Source organism: Oreochromis niloticus, linkage group LG13 (genome assembly GCF_001858045.2).
Source record: "Oreochromis niloticus isolate F11D_XX linkage group LG13, O_niloticus_UMD_NMBU, whole genome shotgun sequence".
NCBI classification, from domain to species: domain Eukaryota; kingdom Metazoa; phylum Chordata; class Actinopteri; order Cichliformes; family Cichlidae; genus Oreochromis; species Oreochromis niloticus.
The window spans coordinates 32,633,600-32,653,500 of record NC_031978.2 but is presented as its reverse complement, the minus strand read 5'-3'; the positions used below and the strand labels follow the sequence as shown (position 1 = coordinate 32,653,500).

The window sequence follows — 19,901 nt, the reverse complement described above, 5'->3', positions numbered from 1 at the left end:
ATAAGCCAGTGATGGTTACACAAATAATATCGTCTTTTGTGTGTTATTGTTCATCCATTTAGGATCAAATCAGTTTAAAGGTCTGAAGATCTGATGCGAAATAATCTTCAATCAAATGTGTTAAACCTAAAGTTACAAGCCTGTTTTGAAAATATGAGGAGTAAAAAGAACAGATTTGTGTAAATACTCAGGTACAGTTAACAAGGTACTTTTTCAGTTCCCACCTCTGGATATTTAAAACAAATCTCCCTCTTACTCATTGCGGTGGTAGGCATATCTTAAGCTCAGGGGCTGGCACTGTAGGACTGCAATCTTCTGGACAGATACCTCTAATGTTAAGCCTGGAATTACACTTCCAGTTTGGGAGTTATAGGTCCTAATGCTCCTAATCCCACTGCGACCACTTAGAACTTAACCGGTTCCAGTTGTTCCTGCAATCCTTGATACTTCTCTATTTTCTTATGCTCCTCGTTCCTGACGTTGTTGTCACATCTATCAAACCTACAGTCTTCTGCATCTTGTCAACCACAACTATGTCTGGTTGGTTGGTCACAGCTGCTTCTCTGTCTGAAACTAGAAATTCCATTGGACCTTCGCCCTGTTTTTAATTCATCACCTTCTTTAGTGGTGTCTCATATTGGTTCGATTGGGGCTTGGGGACTTCTAATCTTTATGCATCACAGATGTTCTTGGACACTATAAGCCACTTGGTTGTGCCTCTCAGTGTACATAGTCCCAGCTCACATCTTCCATCTTGCTACTATGTATTTGATAGTCTCTGGGGCACCTTTGCAGCGGTCTTCCTTTCTACCATGCTCAGAGCGCCTCTGTTCTGTCCTTTCTAGCCAGTGGTAAGATTGATGTCAGCCACTTCCCTGTATAAGTCAATAGTACATCCCATGTGGCAGCTTAAAACCAACCAAGGCCCTGAAACCAACTAATCTTCACCCTCAACCTTCAGGTACTCGCATAGCAGCGCCCTTATTTGTGCAGTCAAGCAATCAAGGAGTGCTGTTAGCTGTCGGGTTCTGGTGCTGTTCAGGTCTTTATTCCGGAGACTCGTTGTTTCTGCTCTGGAAGATTGCTATGGTACGCTCAATTTCAGTTCTGGCTGTGTCTTCCATTGTGCAATTGCTCCCTTGTAGCTGAGCGTATACTCTGAATGGATCTTTGGCAAACAGGCCATTAATTCTCTTGGGCTCTGCTTCTCTGGCACTTCTTCAGCCTAGTGGGCAGAGTTTCGCAGTTTTTGGTTCTTCATTTATCGAAAACTTGTTGCGCCTCTTTTTCATTCAAGACATGACCCAATTTGAGCAAGCATTTGGCAATAGTTGGAAGGGAAAACTCCCTCAGACCTCAGACAGACCCGGGATTAGGGAGGGGCACAATCTCCATAGAGACAGAACAAAAGCACTTCAGAAGAGAGCCAGAGATCAAAAGTAACTAATGATTAAATGCAGACAGGTGTATAAACACACAGTAAATGAAATAGGTGAGTGAAGAAGCAGGATAGTCCAGGATGGGAAGCTCCCAGCAGCCTATTGCAGGGCAACAAAAGGAGGATAAAAGTTCAAGACCCCAAGATCCCTCACATTGTTACTGGAGGCCAAGGTAATGCAATGCAAGTATCTTCTTTGACACCAGGAGCAAAAAAAACCAAACAGCTGAATTATGTTAGTGTTAAAAATTTTGAAACAAAGTATGTTTTAGCCCAAAATATGAAAAATCGTATAAATATTTCAGCTATATTTAATTAATTGTTTTATTAAAAAACAGTTTTATTTTTTTTTAAATACATATATTTTGTGTTTTGGACCATGCTGTATTTAAAAATGAGATGAAAATTATTTAAGTGCTCCATCTCTCGATGTGTGTCAAAGTGCCCGTTATAAATGTTACCTCGAGCCAGTTAACAGAGTGCATGGGAGAGTGGAGAGGAAGGTTTCTTCAAACCCCGTTGTTCCTTGGGGTAGCTCAGATTTGAAAGAGGCAATGAAGGCTAAGGTGTAGAATGAAGAAACTTAAACTGCCTGTTAAGGATACTACATGGATGGAAATGGGGAAAAAAAAAAGAGCAAAATTTTACTAAAAGCTTCACAGACTAGAGTATATTAAAAAAGGATGCAAAATTTCTATGGGACTGTATTTTTTCTTGTGCACGTGCAGTCAATGTGATGCTAAATTAAATAAGCAGAGCATAGACAATAACTTTAGAGAAGCAGAGAGGACCAGTGTTCACTTCAGCCAGCTCTGGTCAGTCATTTATTCACACCTTGGCCCTCCTGGGCACCTGGCTTTCATGTAGAAGGTGGGCCAGCTGGTCCCAGCTTCTATTTGGCAGGACACACTATGATTTCAATTAGCTCTAATCAATGTCTACTCAACACATGACATTATACCGTGCTATTAAGCTGGGTGATAAATATATCAGTTTTAAAAGGAGAATGCATTACAAAGGACATGCTTCAACACAGCATGTGGAAACACTAGGATTTAAACACACGTCAGAGGCTTTTACCAGATAATGAGGAGTAATTACAACACTCATAATGCTATTTATCAGCTGTTATTTAATTACGAGACCAGGGGCACATTAGTACAAGCCAGCATGCATGCTTACATAATCCTGCAAAGTGAAACAACCAGCAGCATTAGGCACAAACAGGTAGCATACACTCGCTGTAACAGACTCTGGGATGATAGCAAGTGTTCAATGCAAATCCAGGGTAGAAACACTGATGCTAGAACATGTGTATAAGTTTTAGCCTAACATAAAGCTAATTTTCCTGTACTCGTTTTAGTATGTAAGCATAGACATTTCCCTAGGCAGAGCTTACTCAGAGGGGCATGATAACTGAGCAAACTTGTTGGTGTGCAGACCCAAAAACCCAACATAACATGCCTCAGTGTAGATGACATTGTGCATAGGTCAAATGTTGTGTGGTTGAGAGGATGAAAGGGAGCAGTAGGAACACATTTAAATCATGGAAGAAGCATGAAAAAAATAAAGATTCTCAAAACTACCATGAAAAGCACAGACTATACCACTATACTATATATAGGGTTGATAAGCTTGGAGCAGATTCAAAGCTTTGTAAAAAACCTTTAGGGTCTTTCCGAGTTGCGTGTTTTCTCTAGGGTCAAATATTAATTTGATGGGCCACATGGCTCAGCTCTCCTGTGAATGCACTACGGGTACAATTTGCAGATGGTTACTTTGGTCACTCTGTGGGTTAAATGTGTAAACTGATGCGAAATGATAGACAAGTATAGAAAGACATCTGAAGCATGACTACAGTCAGACTATAAAAAGGGTCATTCAAGCACTAATAACCTGCGTGCCCCCAGATGAGACGACACAGGATATAAGCAGTGGGCTGACCTAACCTTAACTGTGCTGCAGCTCACTGTCTACATTCACTTGCATTCATGTATATATTTATCTGCTTAGCACTTTTAATTTTTATGTTTATTTAAGTGTTGTCTTACAGGATGTTTTGGACTAAGTACCGCAGAAATTTCCTAATGTTGAAAACCTGCTCAACATTTGGCAATAAAACCCTTTCTGACTGTACAGACAGCTTTGTTGCTTTTGGCTCACACAGAGACCTGTCTGAGAAGACAGACTGAAAAAACAAGAGATTACCTGAGTGTGCACAAAATATACCTGCTTCCAGCTGCACCCACCGAGGCAGTCTTACCTTATACACTAGTTCAAATGTAATCAACTCTTAACAAATCAAAACTGCTCAAAGTACACGTGTATATATAGTAGTATATTGTCAAATATATTCGTTCTCTTTCTGGAGAGAAAACAAACAAAACAAAAAACATTTTAACCAACTTGCTGAACATTAATTAGAAGAAAACTGAAATAAAATGAAGAACTGGGGTTTCCTTGTATGGAAACAAAATTATGAATGGATAGAGTATGAAAAGTGTAGACTCCTTTAAACTATACCACTGGGATGGGTGTGGGATTTAACCATACAAATTCCAAAGCATACAAACTCCAATCTTCAGCTTAACAATCTGCAGCTCCATCTGCTGTTTCACTTAAAACAAATCCATCATCCACCACACTACCTACATACAAAACAACATATGTACAGACAGCCCTCCATATAATTCTAAATTACAAAGCCATGCTGCAGTAACTAGAATGCAGTTATCACTGAGATCAAAGACTGGAGTGATCCAAACCCAGGCCACTGGTTGGCACATCATAAGCCAGAATCCAAACACAAGCTAAAATTCAGACAAATATCATTAGGGTAAAATTATTTGGCTGAACAAGAGAAGGCAGGAAACTGCATGCAAAGATGGGTTGACAGGGTGCAATGAGAAACCTTAACAACTCTTACTGCCTCACTTTTTTTTTTGTTTTATTCCACTGCATCAACAGATGTCATAGATCACAAGATACAACATTTAATGTGGTACAATAACCTTTATGCACCAATACACAATATTACCTCTTTCTCATAGCCATAGTTATCAGTAGTTAACTTTTAAAAAAAATAAAATTTTAGATTATATATTCGATCAGGTGATCTCTAACCATGTCAAGTTCAGTCTGCTGGTTTGCTTCATATGATGTTTTCACTCCCCATGTTACTATTGCTCCTCTCTGCCATCTTTCCTCATGCTCTTGAGTAGATGACTGAGTAGATGTCTGCTGCTCCCTGTGCCTGGTTCTGCAGGAGGTCTCTTACTTTTAAAAGACAGTTTTTCATCCGCATAACTGTCAAGTTCACATTCACAGGGGATTGCCTGAAAATTGGGGTTCTCTCTTTGCTATACAATATAAAATTACTCTAAAGTCCCTGGAATCCAAGATTTCATGTAGCTTTGTCTTCAACAGTTCCCCTGCTAGTCTCTTGCAAGGATCTAACAAGATTACTTTTAGATGACCTTCCAGTAATCAGATTAACCACATATATATGACATGGGTGTGTATTTTTGTTGTGTATATTTGTTGTGTATAAACAACAACGAACACATTTAGCCATTGAGCATACAGCTACGGTTATTTGTGTAAACAAAAACTTTAAAGTGACATATAGGTGTTAGTTGTCAATGAGAAGCTGTTCATCCCTTTTATCCAAAAAAGGATAAATGGCTTCTCACTGACAATCAAGCATACATCACTTTAACAGTCTATTATATTTCTGGGAGCTCTCTCTCTCTGTCCACAGAACGCTGAGTGTTAAGTAGTAGACTGCTTTTCTGTTTTTTGCTTCCCAGGTTGATAGCATTCAGTTAAATTTATTTTTGAAAACTGGTCAATTTTTTTTTAATCTGCCCAGCAACACAAATGTCAGAAACCCTTCAGGAAATTGATTTCACGATGTTTTCAAGTATGGAAAATCTAAATAATGAAACATGGAGTGGTAAGACTTCTTAATGACAGATTTCTAAACACATACTATAGGAGCAATGATAACCAAAAACTTATTAAGTCTAGATTGGAAGTATGCAGCTTTCTGCATTTTTATAGTGGGCAAGCTAGATTCAATTACAGGACATTACATTGTGCTTGTCACAGACTTACTTGTGTTGATCAATATACTCAGTGAAAAACGTAAGTTACTATCAAGCAGACCAATCACAGCTGTTACAGCGTACAATACTGCAATCTGTAATCTGTAATGTCACTTTTGGTAAGATGCATACCAGGTTACAGCAAACAGACTGTATATAAAGGTGTTATGAAGACTCGAGGTGACTTGAGCCATAAACTATCCCCATCTTGATGTCTAACAAAAAGTGAAACGTTTATTTCATTCTCGTGATTGCAGTCTCAGTTGTTCTCTAGTTCTGTGTCATTAATCTCATACAAACTCCGCTACCATCAACTTATCAGCAGTCTCCCCTTAGAGAATTTAACATGTTGCCGAAAGGTCTGTGTCATGTTTGATGTAAACCACAAATATCCTATTTCCTTTGTGTGGGTAAACACTATTCATTTCAGTGAATAGAAGGAAAGATCTAAGGGATACAACATTATTTTTACAGATAACCCTTTCATGTCCACTTCAGTGTGACAGGTGAGTCATCTTTCTTGCTTACTGTTTATGGTAGAAACTATTTTTCCCCCAGTGCTTTGTGATCACTCTGTTGAGCTGAAATATACAGAGGTTCAAATCACTTGTTCTCAGCCAACCAGTGGGGCCTAAGAATCAAGACTTACAGAGGCTAGATCCTTCTCTCTGTACATACTGTCATACTCATCACTTGCAAAGACATGGGCCCTACCTGAGTCGTTGCGTAGGTAGGAGGACATGGCGGGAATGAGGCAGGACTGGCTCAGCAGCTCCAGCAGCACTGCTGGCAGTGCTGAACTGTTGTGAGCTCTGCTGGCGGTTGAAGAGGCATCAGCAATGTGGCAGCCACTTGAGCCTGCTGGGTTGATATAGCTTGCCAAGACCTAGTAAAGAAAAACAAATGCAGAGAGAAAAAAGGCTCCTTATAAAAGTTATCCTTTATGAAGAAAAGCCTTCATGATGTGACTTGCTCTGGATAAACGAAGAATCCATGTTTTTGATCACTGTGTCTTCAGATGTCCCTTCCTACACACCACAACTGCCAGGATGATAAACATATCTCTTTAATGGGAATCAAATATATGCGCCAACTTTTTTGTTGGGTGCTCATCTCTCACTATGACAAGGCACAGTAAATAACATCAAAAGAAATTAAACATAGCTAGATACGATACCTTTGTGTCATTCATGATTCAAATGAATCCTTTCTCGTCTTAAATTGAGCATTGCTGCAGCCCTTTTTTACCCCTGCCCAAAGCAAGCCATTTTAGTTCCCTGCCCTCCATTTAACCCAGCTGTCTTCTGATTATTTGCGTCTTGTAGTTTGGTCAGTTTGTTGAATTTGAATTTTATAGTGCAAGTTCACAAAAAAAATTAATGGGTTTGTTTATGGCCCATGCTACATAGGAAATACCAGGCAAAAATAACCCACCTTAAAAAAAAAAAATGCTAATTTGCACTTACCTGGAGTAGACAAGTGACATGCTCTTCCTCTAGCCGTTGCTTGGTGAGGGCCTGCTCTACGTCCCAGCCGGACGCTGTAGATCCAGTACCAAAACCCGTTCCTTTAGCCCAGTACAGCTGTTGCTCCTCACTGGTCCCCCCACCATGACAGCTGGATATCTGTGGCTAAAATATTAAAAATATTAAATCAAAGATTTTGCATTTTCAATTCCCTTTAACAATTATTAATGAAATTCAGGCGTAAACACTGGTGCTGCTTTTTAAAAACCATCTGGACATCACGTTTTATCATGTATTCAAAAAGGTCAGAGTTTGTTCTGGCCTACACAGAAACCTGCCATAAAACATTTGTGATGGTCAGATGGAGTCAAACAAGAAATGAGTCAAAGGAGCAGACAGAAAATTAGTCCCTGAAGTTTTAAGCAAATGTTTTGTTCAATTGTCTCTCAATTGTCTATCAATTTAAAACACAGTGTCTTATCTCACACCAGTGCTACCACTCCAGAACATGGGTCTGGGGAGATCAAGGTCAACCACTGCCACAGTGATGTGTTTGGCTCAGATTTGTCTGTTCACACAGTCCCTGAACGAGCATGAGACCGGACACATCATCACCACAACAAAAACAAGGCAGGTCTGCTTTAGGAACCCAGTGACAACACCTCCACTCAGGGGGGTGAAAACCTCAAGCTATATGCTTCAGCTAGATATGTTTTAATTTTTTCAGTTTGGTGTTTTAAACATGATAAGAAAACAGGTCTAATTGTTTTATTCTTTTTCTGGGATATCAAACCATTGTTGACTCTGTTCTTACGCCTGTCTTTGAGGCCCCTTCAGTTAAAAAAAACAAAACAAAAAAAACACCAAGCAGAAACCACCAGCGCTGAATGTCTACACCTGAGATCACAGTAACTATGATTTCAGATGTGACCTCTGCCATTCACACTAGGAAAAAAAAATATTGATTTTTCATACACATCAACACAAGCTGCCATTAAATGCATACAAACACAAACCAGGCCCTCTCTCTTCCCTCCTTTATTTAAAAACCCATTGATGCTATATTGCTGTCAGAATGGTTTGTAAATTGCTCTACATTTGTATGTAAAGCACATCCTTAATTTTTTTTGTTTCAAGAGCTAAACGTCCATATACTCTGCACTTCTTCAGGTGATACAGGATGTGCAGTTAGCATCGTCAGGAAAGTCGAGGTGAGGTACTACTCGTTTCTCCCCCTGTAGATGACAATTATACAAAAGACATCTCGGATGCACTCCCATTTCTCCCTGCAGTTGTTTGTTTTTTATCATTCACTATGAACAATTAAGCCATGTGCCAGGGAAGAAGCCGTAAGTAAAGCAGCAAGACAGAGGGTCATTAATAACGGCAATAATTTTTATCCTCAGTTTCTCCATTACTGCTGACAGCAAAACAATCACTCAGGCAGAGTGAGAGTAGTGAGTGGCATGAAGCTGGGTTAGTGTGACAGAAGCAGTGTTGGGCAAGTTACTTTGAAATAGTAATTCAATTATAGTTACTAGTTACTTCTGCAAAAAAGTAACTGAGTTAGTAACTGAGTTACAATATTCTAAAAGTAATTAATTACTTGGAAAAGTAACTATTGCGTTACTTAAAACAAAAACAAAGAATGTTTAACCCTCTGGGGTCCAGGGTATAATTGGCCATTTTTTTTACTACTCTTGATTTTCTCTCCACATTTTACCTTTAAAAACTATTTACTTTGCCTTGTTTGGTATCATTCTTTTTAGCGCAACCTCACGTGTCTGAATTTAAAGTTATGTTCTCATTTTGTCATACTCTATAACCAGAATTGATCTAAAATCAGACAAAAAACATAAAATCACAGTAGAAAAAGTTATATTTTTACTGTAACAACCATAAACATGTTTAATGAATCATATTTCATAACTTCAAATGCAAATATTAATTGTCAATTTTAAAATCCTATGCACAAGTTTTGCAAACAAAGTTATTTGCATCCATTTACTTTTTACCCCTTTTTAAAATAACCATTTCAAACTATTTACAGAACAATCAGCTGTTCTTCAATAAGATGCCACACAAATTATTTGTGCCACTCCAAAAAAATCATTTCTGTCCACTATAAAGGAGAACATCACAGCCTGATACCTGCAGGCCTGACAGTAGCAGGTGTATCACCTCTGTTTCTACCTGGAGACAGCAGTCGCCTCATTGTTCTGACACACAACACAAAACTATCCACAACACTACACACTAACTACACAAGACAACACATTAACTACACACTCCAAACACGCTAAACGTCACAAATCTCACATCTCAAAACTCGCTCTCTCTCTTTTCCTGCTCTCTCTCTTTCTCTCTCTCTTTCTCTCTCTCCCTCTCTCTTTCTCTCGCCATCACTCCTAAAACTTTTTTTTGTTTTGTTTTTTTGCTCATAAGCAGAGAGTGCTTGCTAGCGCTAACGTGGCGGAAAAAACGCAGCGTATATATTGTTGATCATGACTCTGGTTTTACGTGGCCTATCAACACAATTTAAAAACTGGCACCTTGTTGCTTTGTCTTTAAGTGGTCATGTGATTGACTTACCACGACTACTTTATTCTTCCTCAGTCAAACAGCAGCACTCATGCGATTGTTTTGCCTCCTTAGCTCCAGGTGTTGTGCTAGACAGTGATCGTGATTACCGTCCGCGGGAGCGCGCAGCTGCTTAAAGCTGTAGCGTCCAGATTACTTACAGCTACTTCCGTGCAACTGATATAAGATGCGGTAAGCTGAACACAGCTTCAACCGTCTGTTTGTTGAAAAATAGTAACGGACCGCGTTTCCTTGTTAGTAACTGTAACGCCGTTGTAACGATAGGAATAGTAATTAGTTAGATTACTCGTTACTGAAAAAAGTAACGCCGTTATTCCCATCACTGGACAGAAGTAAGAAAATGACAGGGGAGCTGGACAGGACTCTCTTTTCTTAGACATCTCACAGGCTGGTGAAAGATTCAAGAAACAATTCACAATGCAACACAGACAGGAACCTGTCATCAGCCACAAATTTAAAAGAGCCCAAATGTATTGTCAGGGACAATTGACGGTTAGAAACAGAATGTATGTGTGATACGGGTCATACCTCAGAGACGCTGGTATTGGCATTGGGGTTGCGAGGGGCGTGGTGGCTCAGAGCTGACAGACAGGCCAGAATGAGGTGGATGGCACCGATTTCCAGAGCCATGCGACGCAGAAGCACACCGTCGTCTGTGGTCAGAGGGGTGCTGCTGAACAGTGCTCGCAGGACATGGAATGGTAGTGTGGGGAGCACGTTGGCTGATGGAGATTGCAGGATGTGACCTAAGAAGATGTCAAAGCAGACACTCAAAATTAGAAGGTTTTGATGCTGCTTTTATATTTGTTGTTTAGATTTGTGTTTTAGTCAAATAAATCACACATGAACAATCCATTTTATTTTGAAGGGGGGGCAAAAAGGAAAATAAGACGCCGTGTGGACAAACTCTCACTGGTTAGAAACACAGTAAATTTGATATTTTAGTCAATTGGGGACAGACAGGAGAAAAAGCTGTGTGCAAAGGCTCTGTGCAATAGCTTTCTTTCAAATAGCTTAGCAATTCTCAAACTTTTTCTGGCATTAAATACTTCCCAAGCTAAAAGTTTGGGAAGGTGAATTTCAGTGTGGACAGCTGTGACGTGTTTTCAGACTTACTGCCTTCTCCATCATCTGTGACACCCAGCACCAGGCGCAGCAGACACTGGGCGTGCTTCCTCTCCTTTAGCAACACCTCTGCATAACCTGGCAGGCGCAGGAAGAGGCCAAAAGCTGCCAGTGAGTGGGCAGGAATGGGCGACATGGTCTGCACTGAGGATGATGACGATGAGGATGTCTGGGACTGTTGTTTGTTGATGGGCGGTGGCTCAGCTGCAATGGACTCTGGTGCCTCATACACCAGCTCACCCGACTGCTCTATGGTCACCCACTCAAACTGGTCGCTGTCCTTGGGCTTCTCCTGTGTGCTGGAGGGAACCACAGGAGCGCTGACCTGTGAACAACCGTAACAAAGAGTAAAGGCTCAGCGAAGGTGTGAAATACAAGACAATGCTGACAGGTGAATTTAGGAGACACACAAGGCTCTTTATCAGGGCATCAGAGGAGCCAGAGCAGGTAAGCTCAAAACTTTTGTTGTGGAATAAAAAGTTAACACTAAAGAACTGCTGTATGTATGCAAGTTGTTCAGTTTCTCATTTTCTGTGCCTCTTGAGAGCTGGGAGTTTTACCTGCTGAATGACATCGGGGTATAGCATGGGTAGCCTCTCCGCTATCAGGGCCAGGCCCCCCATGCCAGCAAAGACTTGCAGAGGTGACTGAATGGGGCTCGTCTCCAGCAGGGACTCATCAGCTGCGGCATCCAGACATTCTTCACTAGGCATCATTGGTTCATCCTCAGGGCAGCTATTCAGGATGTCACAGTGATCCACTGCAAGTAGAGCAAAGAGAGGACCTTGTACGTTCATCCACTGGCTGAGACTGAAAACAATTTCAAGCCTTTTGTTTGTTTCAGCAAACTCTTAACAGTTCAGTAATCTTCTGTAAATCGACCTGCTATGTTTGTCTTAATTCTGTCTATAAATAAATTCTGTCTATAATAAAGGCCATCTTATCTTATAATAAATATGTTTACACACATTATTTATGTGATATGTTCTGAGGTTCAACCACACTATACACAGAGAGGGTATGGCTTCCTGCAGGGTTCCTTAGGCTAAATTTGGAGAATCTAATGCCTTTCTGCAGCTCTAACTGGTTCAAGTATTAAATAATTAAACTAGAAATGTTTTAGTTTAATTATTAAAACTAAAATGTTTACCAACATATTTTTGATGACAAAATTAATGAAAATATCTACAAATTTTAACAATTACTAGGTGAATTCAGTGCTTTAAAAAGAGATTAATTGAATTACAAGTTATTCTGAACTGCAAATCACAAAAAGTTTAATCGTCTTAAAAAAAGCAGCAGGCAATGAACACGTTATGTCTACTTTGAGAAAACTCCTTGGTCATTGTGAATAAAGATGTGACGTTACTTGTGACGAACTTGATTAACTGCGCTGATTGCTATGCATTGTTGCATTGCTTCAACTCATGGTTAAATAGAATCAACATAATCTTTTAACCATCTTTAACTCTTTCTCAGTGTTTCATCACTCTTGCAATCCTTATCTAATGTCTGTATTAATCCTCAGGATTCTTACTGAAGACAACACTGTGTGTCACAGTTCTGTACTGTCACCAACTGGTAAGTTTAATTCTGCAATATAAAGGTTTGTGGAAGTGAAGCCTGACAAGGTCCTTTCTCTCAAAAGAAAACCAACTGGTTTATAAAATATGTTAAAGATGTTAATAAAATTAAATCCCTGATGCAAAGTCTGAATCAGAGAGAGATTTCACCGAGCCACAAATCCCTGTCATCGGTAAGCTGTCCTGTACTGCAGGGTGTCTAATCTCTACAGGTTATGGAATGACACTCTGAATCAGGATCCACAGAGAGGATGAATCTATTGGTTAAATGAAGATAATGACAGACCCCATCAAGCAGTTAGTGTCTCGGCAGTGGGCACATTTGGGGAGTTTATTCGAGTTCATTGGAAGGAAGTGATGAGTCAGTACCCATTCGTTCTGTGAATGTAATGGCTGAAGAAAAACTGAGCTGCAAAGGTGTTTCCCACAGCCTGTAAATACTCAAGGTATGCAACTGGGGTGAAAACCGTTAACAGTTTTCCTTTCCTTAAATATCTGAATTGTCTGTATTTGCAGGCAGTGAGTATTCAAGAAAAAAATAAAATAGTGGATATAAAAGACCCAAAAGGTGTACAATTCATCCAGATGATGGTGGAGCAAAAAAAACAAAAAAAAAAAAAACAAAACACACAAAAAAAAGAAAAGCAAGTAAGCATAAAAGAAAAATATCTTATAAATATCTCAAATAAAGTAAAAATTAATCAACACTGGTTTCTTTAAAATATTTCTTGAAGGTGTTTCCTCCTAGGATATTACCTTTTGTTCTATATCTTTTGACTTATTTGAGCTCACCTACCTACTAAGTCCTCATGTGCTCAACTCAGGGCATCCTGGCCTTCCCGATGATATCTCATGTGTTTGGGTGGCCTCATTTAGCTCCAGAAGATCCAAAGCTGGTGTGTGCTTTACATTACTGCATCAGGCACTTTGCATTGAGTTGGGGGAGGAGTAAGGTTTGAATGCAGGTGCTAAACATGGATACCCATTCCATGAACCTCTTTGTACACTGTTCTTCAACTAATCTGAAGGTCACCTGAAGTTTGGAGGTCTGAAGCGATTGAACGTTGGTGATCTCTGTGTACTGGACCCTGCTCTGATTTTGTGGCCTACCACTACGTAGCTAAGTTGATGCTGTTCCCAGTCACTTACACTTTACTACAATACCACAGTTTACTGTGGGATATTTAGTAGTAGCGGAGAAATTTTACAAACAGGTGGCATCGTGGTTCGCTGTAATTCACCAAACTCGTGAGAGCAACTCAATGTTTGCAGAAGAAGTCTGCACTCCTAGCTGATGATTTCATATACTTCTGGCAATGATTGGACCAGTTGTATCCTTTATTTGGGTGGAGCAGTGAATACTTTTACAAATACAGTGTATTTTGATTTAAAGAATGGTTCACCCAAGTCGGTCAATAGTGCGGGGAGAGAAATTTAAGGTATTACAAAGACAGCAGCACAACCTATTGGCACACTAAAATAAACCAGTGCATCAACGATTACCATTATTCTTTCCACCTGTGCTTTTACTGCTATTTCAAATAAAGACAATAGAGATCAAAGTGTGGGAAATAATACTGGTACAAGAAATTATAAAAAATACTGGCGACAACCTCTGCTACCCCCTCAGCCTCCTAGTAGATACACTTATGGTTTCAATTTCAAAATTCTACGTTGCCCTTTTCAGAAGTTATGCCATTCACATGATTTTCAGAAAACATTTCTGACATTTGACATTGAGGTCAAGGTTACCAGGATCCAAACACTTCCGAGATTTTTAGTACATGCACCTATGATATCAATTTGAAGCTCGTAAATCACTTTATTCTATAGCTTTCACATTCGCAAGCTCAGGTATCTACGCCCCCGCTCACCTGACAACATTTGCCCATCAGCCTTTACAGCCAAGGGGTAAAAATGGTAGTTATAAAATTCTTATTTCACATACCCTATGATTCCTTAAACAGTGAGACATGAGTGTTAAGATGGAAAATATGGATTGTGGATAGGACATGTCGCATGGATAAAGGGAATATGAGCATATCTGCAGATTCACCAGTGCTGACATCATCGAGACATTGACATTAAAAATTAATTTGACCGAGTACTGACCCATGAGTCTGCAGAATCATAACGCTAAATATAACCAGCCTGAAAGTCACCACTTCTACAGAATGACAGCATAGTTTTGAATGGAATATCAGCAGTTGGATTCAAGCAACAACCTGTCCTGACTGAATGGAATTCAATACCAATTTACAATGTGAGTCAATAGGTAAGACTCTCACACTAAGTGGGCACAAATTCTAATACAAATATACCATCTTTCAGCCATTAAAAAAAACTCATGTTCACAATCATTTAGAGACACAAGTGCAACACTAACATCCCTATAAATGTTGTACCAAAGCAACATATAAGGATGAAAAAGCTTCAACTCCCAAGTGAATGCAAAGGTAAGTGTTTGAACAGTTTGTGCTAAAAACCACTCTGCAAGCTTTTAGACTTCAAAGCCTCTCTCAGTACAGTCTAAGAAGTAGCCAAGGTGATGTGAAATGAGTTCAGACCAAAGTACAGTTCCATTAAATCTTCATGTGACTTGGTGTTCGCTCGCTTTGTGGTAGAGTATCACTTCCTGTTCCTGCTCAAACACAGTGGTGTTTCTGAGTAGCTTTTCTGCTTAGCAATTTAATTTAAATCTTTTGATACATCCCTTTTTCATAGTATAATCTTAACGTGCTTCATCTGAATCACCCTTTCTGTGTACTCACTACCTAATTTATAGCCAAAGTATTCACTCACTGTCTCTTTACTGTTTCGCTAGCTTAGCTTAGCTCGTAGCCGACTCGTTAGCGCCATGGCTACTTCAGCTGTCCCTCCTGCACTTTCCTGCTCATTGTGTCAGATGTTTAGTTACTCCTCGGCCTCCTTTAGCAGTAATGATACCTGTAATAAATGTAGCATATTTGCAGCTCTGGAGGCCAGGATTACTGAATTGGAGACTCGGCTTCGCACCCTTCATTCACCCGTAGCTAGCCAGGCCCCTGTAGCTGGTGCAGCCGAAGATAGCGTAGGCCCCGCTAGCTGTTCCCCGGCAGACCCCAAGCGGCTGGGTGACGGTGAGGAGGAAGCATAGTCTTAAACTGAAGCCCCAGGTACACCACCAACCTGTTCATGTGTCTAACCGTTTTTCCCCACTCGGCGACACACCCGCCGGGGGTCAAACTCTGGTAATTGGTGATTCTGTTCTCAGACATGTGAAGCTAGAGACACCGGCAACCATAGTCAATTGTCTTCCAGGGGCCAGAGCAGGCGACATTGAAGGAAATTTAAAACTGCTGGCTAAGGGTAAACGTAAATACAGTAAGATCATAATTCACGTCGGCAGTAATGACACCCGGTTACGCCAATCGGAGGTCACTAAAATCAATATTGAATCGGTGTGTAACTTTGCCAAAACAATGTCGGACTCTGTAGTTTTCTCTGGTCCCCTCCCCAATCAGACCAGGAGTGACATGTTTAGCCGCATGTTCTCCTTAAATTGCTGGCTGTCTGAGTGGTGTCCCAGAAACGATGTGGGCTTCATAGATAATTGGCAAACCTTCTGGAGGAAACCTGGTCTTGTTAGGAGAGACGGCATCCATCCCACTTTGGATGGAGCAGCTCTCATTTCTAGAAATATGGACCAATTTATTAAACCCCCCAAAATATGACTATCCAGAGTTGGGACCAGGAAGCAGAGTTGCAGTCTTACACGCCTCTCTGCAGCTTCTCTCCTCCTGCTACCCCCCCAAAAACCCATCTCCATTGAGACTGTGTCAGCTCCCAAAAAGACAAAAAACAAACCAAAAACCAGCAATAAACAACTTAAACATAAAAAATCACAAAGAAAGAACAATACAGTATCCACATCTGAACCAAAGAGTAAAACAGTGAAATGTGGATTATTAAATATTAGGTCTCTCTCCTCCAAGTCTCTGTTAGTACATGACTTAATAATTGATCAACAAATCGATTTACTCTGCCTTACAGAAACCTGGTTGCAGCAGGATGAGTATGTTAGTTTAAATGAATCAACACCCCCGAGTCATTCTAACTACCAGAAATCTCGAAGCACAGGCCGAGGGGGCGGTGTGGCAGCAATTTTTCACACCAGCCTATTAATTAACGAAAGACCAAGACAGACTTTTAATTCATTTGAAAGCCTGATGCTTAGCCTCGTCCACCCCAGCTGTAAAACTCAGAAACCAGTCTTACTTGTTATCATCTATCGTCCACCTGGGCCTTACACAGAGTTTCTCTCTGATTTCTCAGACTTTTTAGCTGATTTAGTGCTCAGCTCAGATAAAATAATTATTGTGGGTGATTTTAACATCCATGTAGATGCTAAAAATGACAGCCTCAACATCGCATTTAATCTGTTATTAGACTCAATTGGCTTCTCTCAAAATGTAAAAGAACCCACCCACCACTTTAATCACACTCTAGATCTTGTTTTAACATATGGCATAGAAACTGAACATTTAACAGTGTTTCCTGAAAACCCTCTGCTGTCTGATCATTTCCTGATAACATTTACATTTACAATAATTGATTACACAGCAGTGGAGAGTAGACTTTATCAAAGTAGATGTCTTTCTGAAAGTGCTGTAACTAAGTTTAAGAATATAATCCACCCACTGTTATCATCTTCAATGCCCTGTACCAACATAGAGCAGAGCAGCTATCTGAACGCTACTCCAACAGAGGTCGATTATCTTGTTAATAATTTTACCTCCTCACTACGTACGACTCTGGATACTGTAGCTCCTGTGAAAACTAAGGCCTCAAATCCAAAGTACCTGACTCCGTGGTATAATTCTCAAACACGTAGCCTAAAGCAGATAACTCGTAAGCTGGAGAGGAAATGGCGTGTCACAAATTTAGAGGATCATCATTTAGCCTGGAGAAATAGTTTGCTGCTTTATAAGAAAGCCCTCCGCAAAGCCAGAACATCTTACTATTCGTCACTGATTGAAGAAAATAAGAACAACCCCAGGTTTCTCTTCAGCACTGTAGCCAGGCTGACAAAAAGTCAGAGCTCTACTGAGCCAACCATCCCTTTAACGTTAACTAGTAATGACTTCATGAACTTCTTCACAAATAAAATTTTTATCATTAGAGAAAAAATTACCAATAATCATCCCACAGATGTAATATTATCTACAGCTACTCTTAGTACCATCAATGTTAAGTTAGACTCTTTTTCTCCAATTGATCTTTCTGAGTTAACTTCAATAATTAATTCCTCCAAACCATCAACGTGTCTTTTAGACCCCATTCCTACAAAACTGCTCAAAGAAGTCCTGCCATTAATTAATTCTTCGATCTTAAATATGATCAACCTATCTCTAATAATCGGCTATGTACCACAGGCCTTCAAGGTGGCTGTAGTTAAACCTTTACTTAAAAAGCCATCTCTAGACCCAGCTGTCTTAGCTAATTATAGGCCAATCTCCAACCTTCCTTTCATATCAAAAATCCTTGAAAGAGTAGTTGTCAAACAGCTAACTGATCATCTGCAGAGGAATGGCTTATTTGAAGCGTTTCAGTCAGGTTTCAGAGCTCAGCACAGCACAGAAACAGCTTTAGTGAAGGTTACAAATGATCTTCTTATGGCCTCTGACAGTGGACTCATCTCTGTGCTTGTCCTGCTAGACCTTAGTGCAGCGTTTGATACTGTTGATCATAATATCCTATTAGAGCGATTGGAACATGCTGTAGGTATTACAGGTACTGCACTGCAGTGGTTTGTATCATATCTATCTAATAGACTCCAATTTGTACATGTAAATGGAGAGTCCTCTTCAGACACTAAGGTCAATTATGGTGTTCCACAGGGTTCAGTGCTAGGACCAATTCTATTTACATTATACATGCTTCCCCTAGGCAACATCATTAGAAGACATAGCATAAATTTTCACTGCTATGCAGATGACACGCAGCTCTATCTATCCATGAAGCCAGGTAACACACACCAATTAGTTAAACTGCAGGAATGTCTTAAAGACATAAAGACCTGGATGGCCGCTAACTTTCTGCTTCTTAATTCAGATAAAACTGAGGTTATTGTACTCGGCCCTGAAAATCTTAGAAATATGGTATCTAACCAGATTCTTACTCTGGATGGCATTACCTTGGCCTCCAGTAACACTGTGAGAAACCTTGGAGTCATTTTTGACCAGGACATGTCCTTCAACGCACATATTAAACAAATATGTAAGACTGCTTTCTTCCATTTGCGCAACATCTCTAAAATTAGAAATATCCTGTCTCAGAGTGATGCTGAAAAACTAGTTCATGCATTTATTACTTCCAGGCTGGACTACTGTAATTCATTATTATCAGGAAGTCCTAAAAACTCGCTGAAAAGCCTTCAGCTAATCCAAAATGCTGCAGCAAGAGTCCTGACAGGGACTAGAAAGAGAGAGCATATTTCTCCTGTTTTGGCTTCCCTTCATTGGCTTCCTGTTAAATCCAGAATTGAATTTAAAATCCTGCTCCTCACATACAAGGTCTTAAATAATCAGGCCCCATCTTATCTTAATGACCTTGTAGTACCATATCACCCTATTAGAGCACTTCGCTCTCGCACTGCAGGCCTACTTGTTGTTCCTAGAGTATTTAAAAGTAGAATGGGAGGCAGAGCCTTCAGTTTTCAGGCCCCTCTTCTGTGGAACCAACTTCCAGTTTGGATTCGGGAGACAGACACTATCTCTACTTTCAAGATTAGGCTTAAAACTTTCCTCTTTGCTAAAGCATATAGTTAGGGCTGGACCAGGTGACCCTGAATCCTCCCTTAGTTATGCTGCAATAGACGTAGGCTGCCGGGGATTCCCATGATGCATTGAGTTTTTCCCTTCCAGTCACCTTTCTCACTCACTATGTGCTAATAGACCTCTCTGCATCGAATCATATCTGTTATTAATCTCTGTCTCTCTTCCACAGCATGTCTTTCATCCTGTTTTCCTTCTTTCACCCCAACCGGTCGCAGCAGATGGCCGCCCCTCCCTGAGCCTGGTTCTGCCGGAGGTTTCTTCCTGTTAAAAGGGAGTTTTTCCTTCCCACTGTCGCCAAAGTGCTTGCTCATAGGGGGTCATATGATTGTTGGGTTTTTCTCTGTATTTATTATTGTGCTATCTACTGTACAATATAAAGCGCCTTGAGGCGACTTTTGTTGTGATTTGGCGCTATATAAATAAAATTGAATTGAATTGAATTGAATGTGAGAGTAGAGTGGAAAAAAAACAGGTCTGGATTTTTACTGCATTTTAAAATCTCCATTTCTATTTACATGATCATAGTTACTGAAGTGGTCTTGAAATAATAATGAAAATGAGAAGAATCTTAATTTCTTCCATTTCTATTTGATAATTTAACCTTTATTTCATATTTAGATATGTGAATCTGACACAGAGGCGGCACTGAATAGACTAGTTGACTGTGCCAAAACCCCAAATGTGACATAATCTGAAAGTTACTGTTTGCACAGTTGAGAAAAAACACTGTGATGTTACCAAAACAGGTGCAGGACTCATTACAA

General features: G+C 40.0%; 1 protein-coding gene across 4 annotated transcripts in view; it reads right to left on the bottom strand.

Moving 5' to 3' along the window:
• birc6 (baculoviral IAP repeat containing 6) overlaps nt 1–19,901 on the bottom strand; it is a 196,759-nt gene that overhangs the window by 47,258 nt on the left and 129,600 nt on the right. For all 4 annotated transcript variants that reach the window (XM_019355330.1, XM_025897215.1, XM_019355332.1 and 1 more), the window contains exons 60-64: nt 11,297–11,496; nt 10,728–11,061; nt 10,140–10,357; nt 7,011–7,175; nt 6,259–6,430 (exon numbers count right to left, since the gene is read on the bottom strand). In XM_019355330.1, coding sequence (XP_019210875.1) covers nt 6,259–6,430; nt 7,011–7,175; nt 10,140–10,357; nt 10,728–11,061; nt 11,297–11,496 — 1,089 coding nt within the window. The remainder of the gene's footprint in view (nt 1–6,258; nt 6,431–7,010; nt 7,176–10,139; nt 10,358–10,727; nt 11,062–11,296; nt 11,497–19,901) is intronic.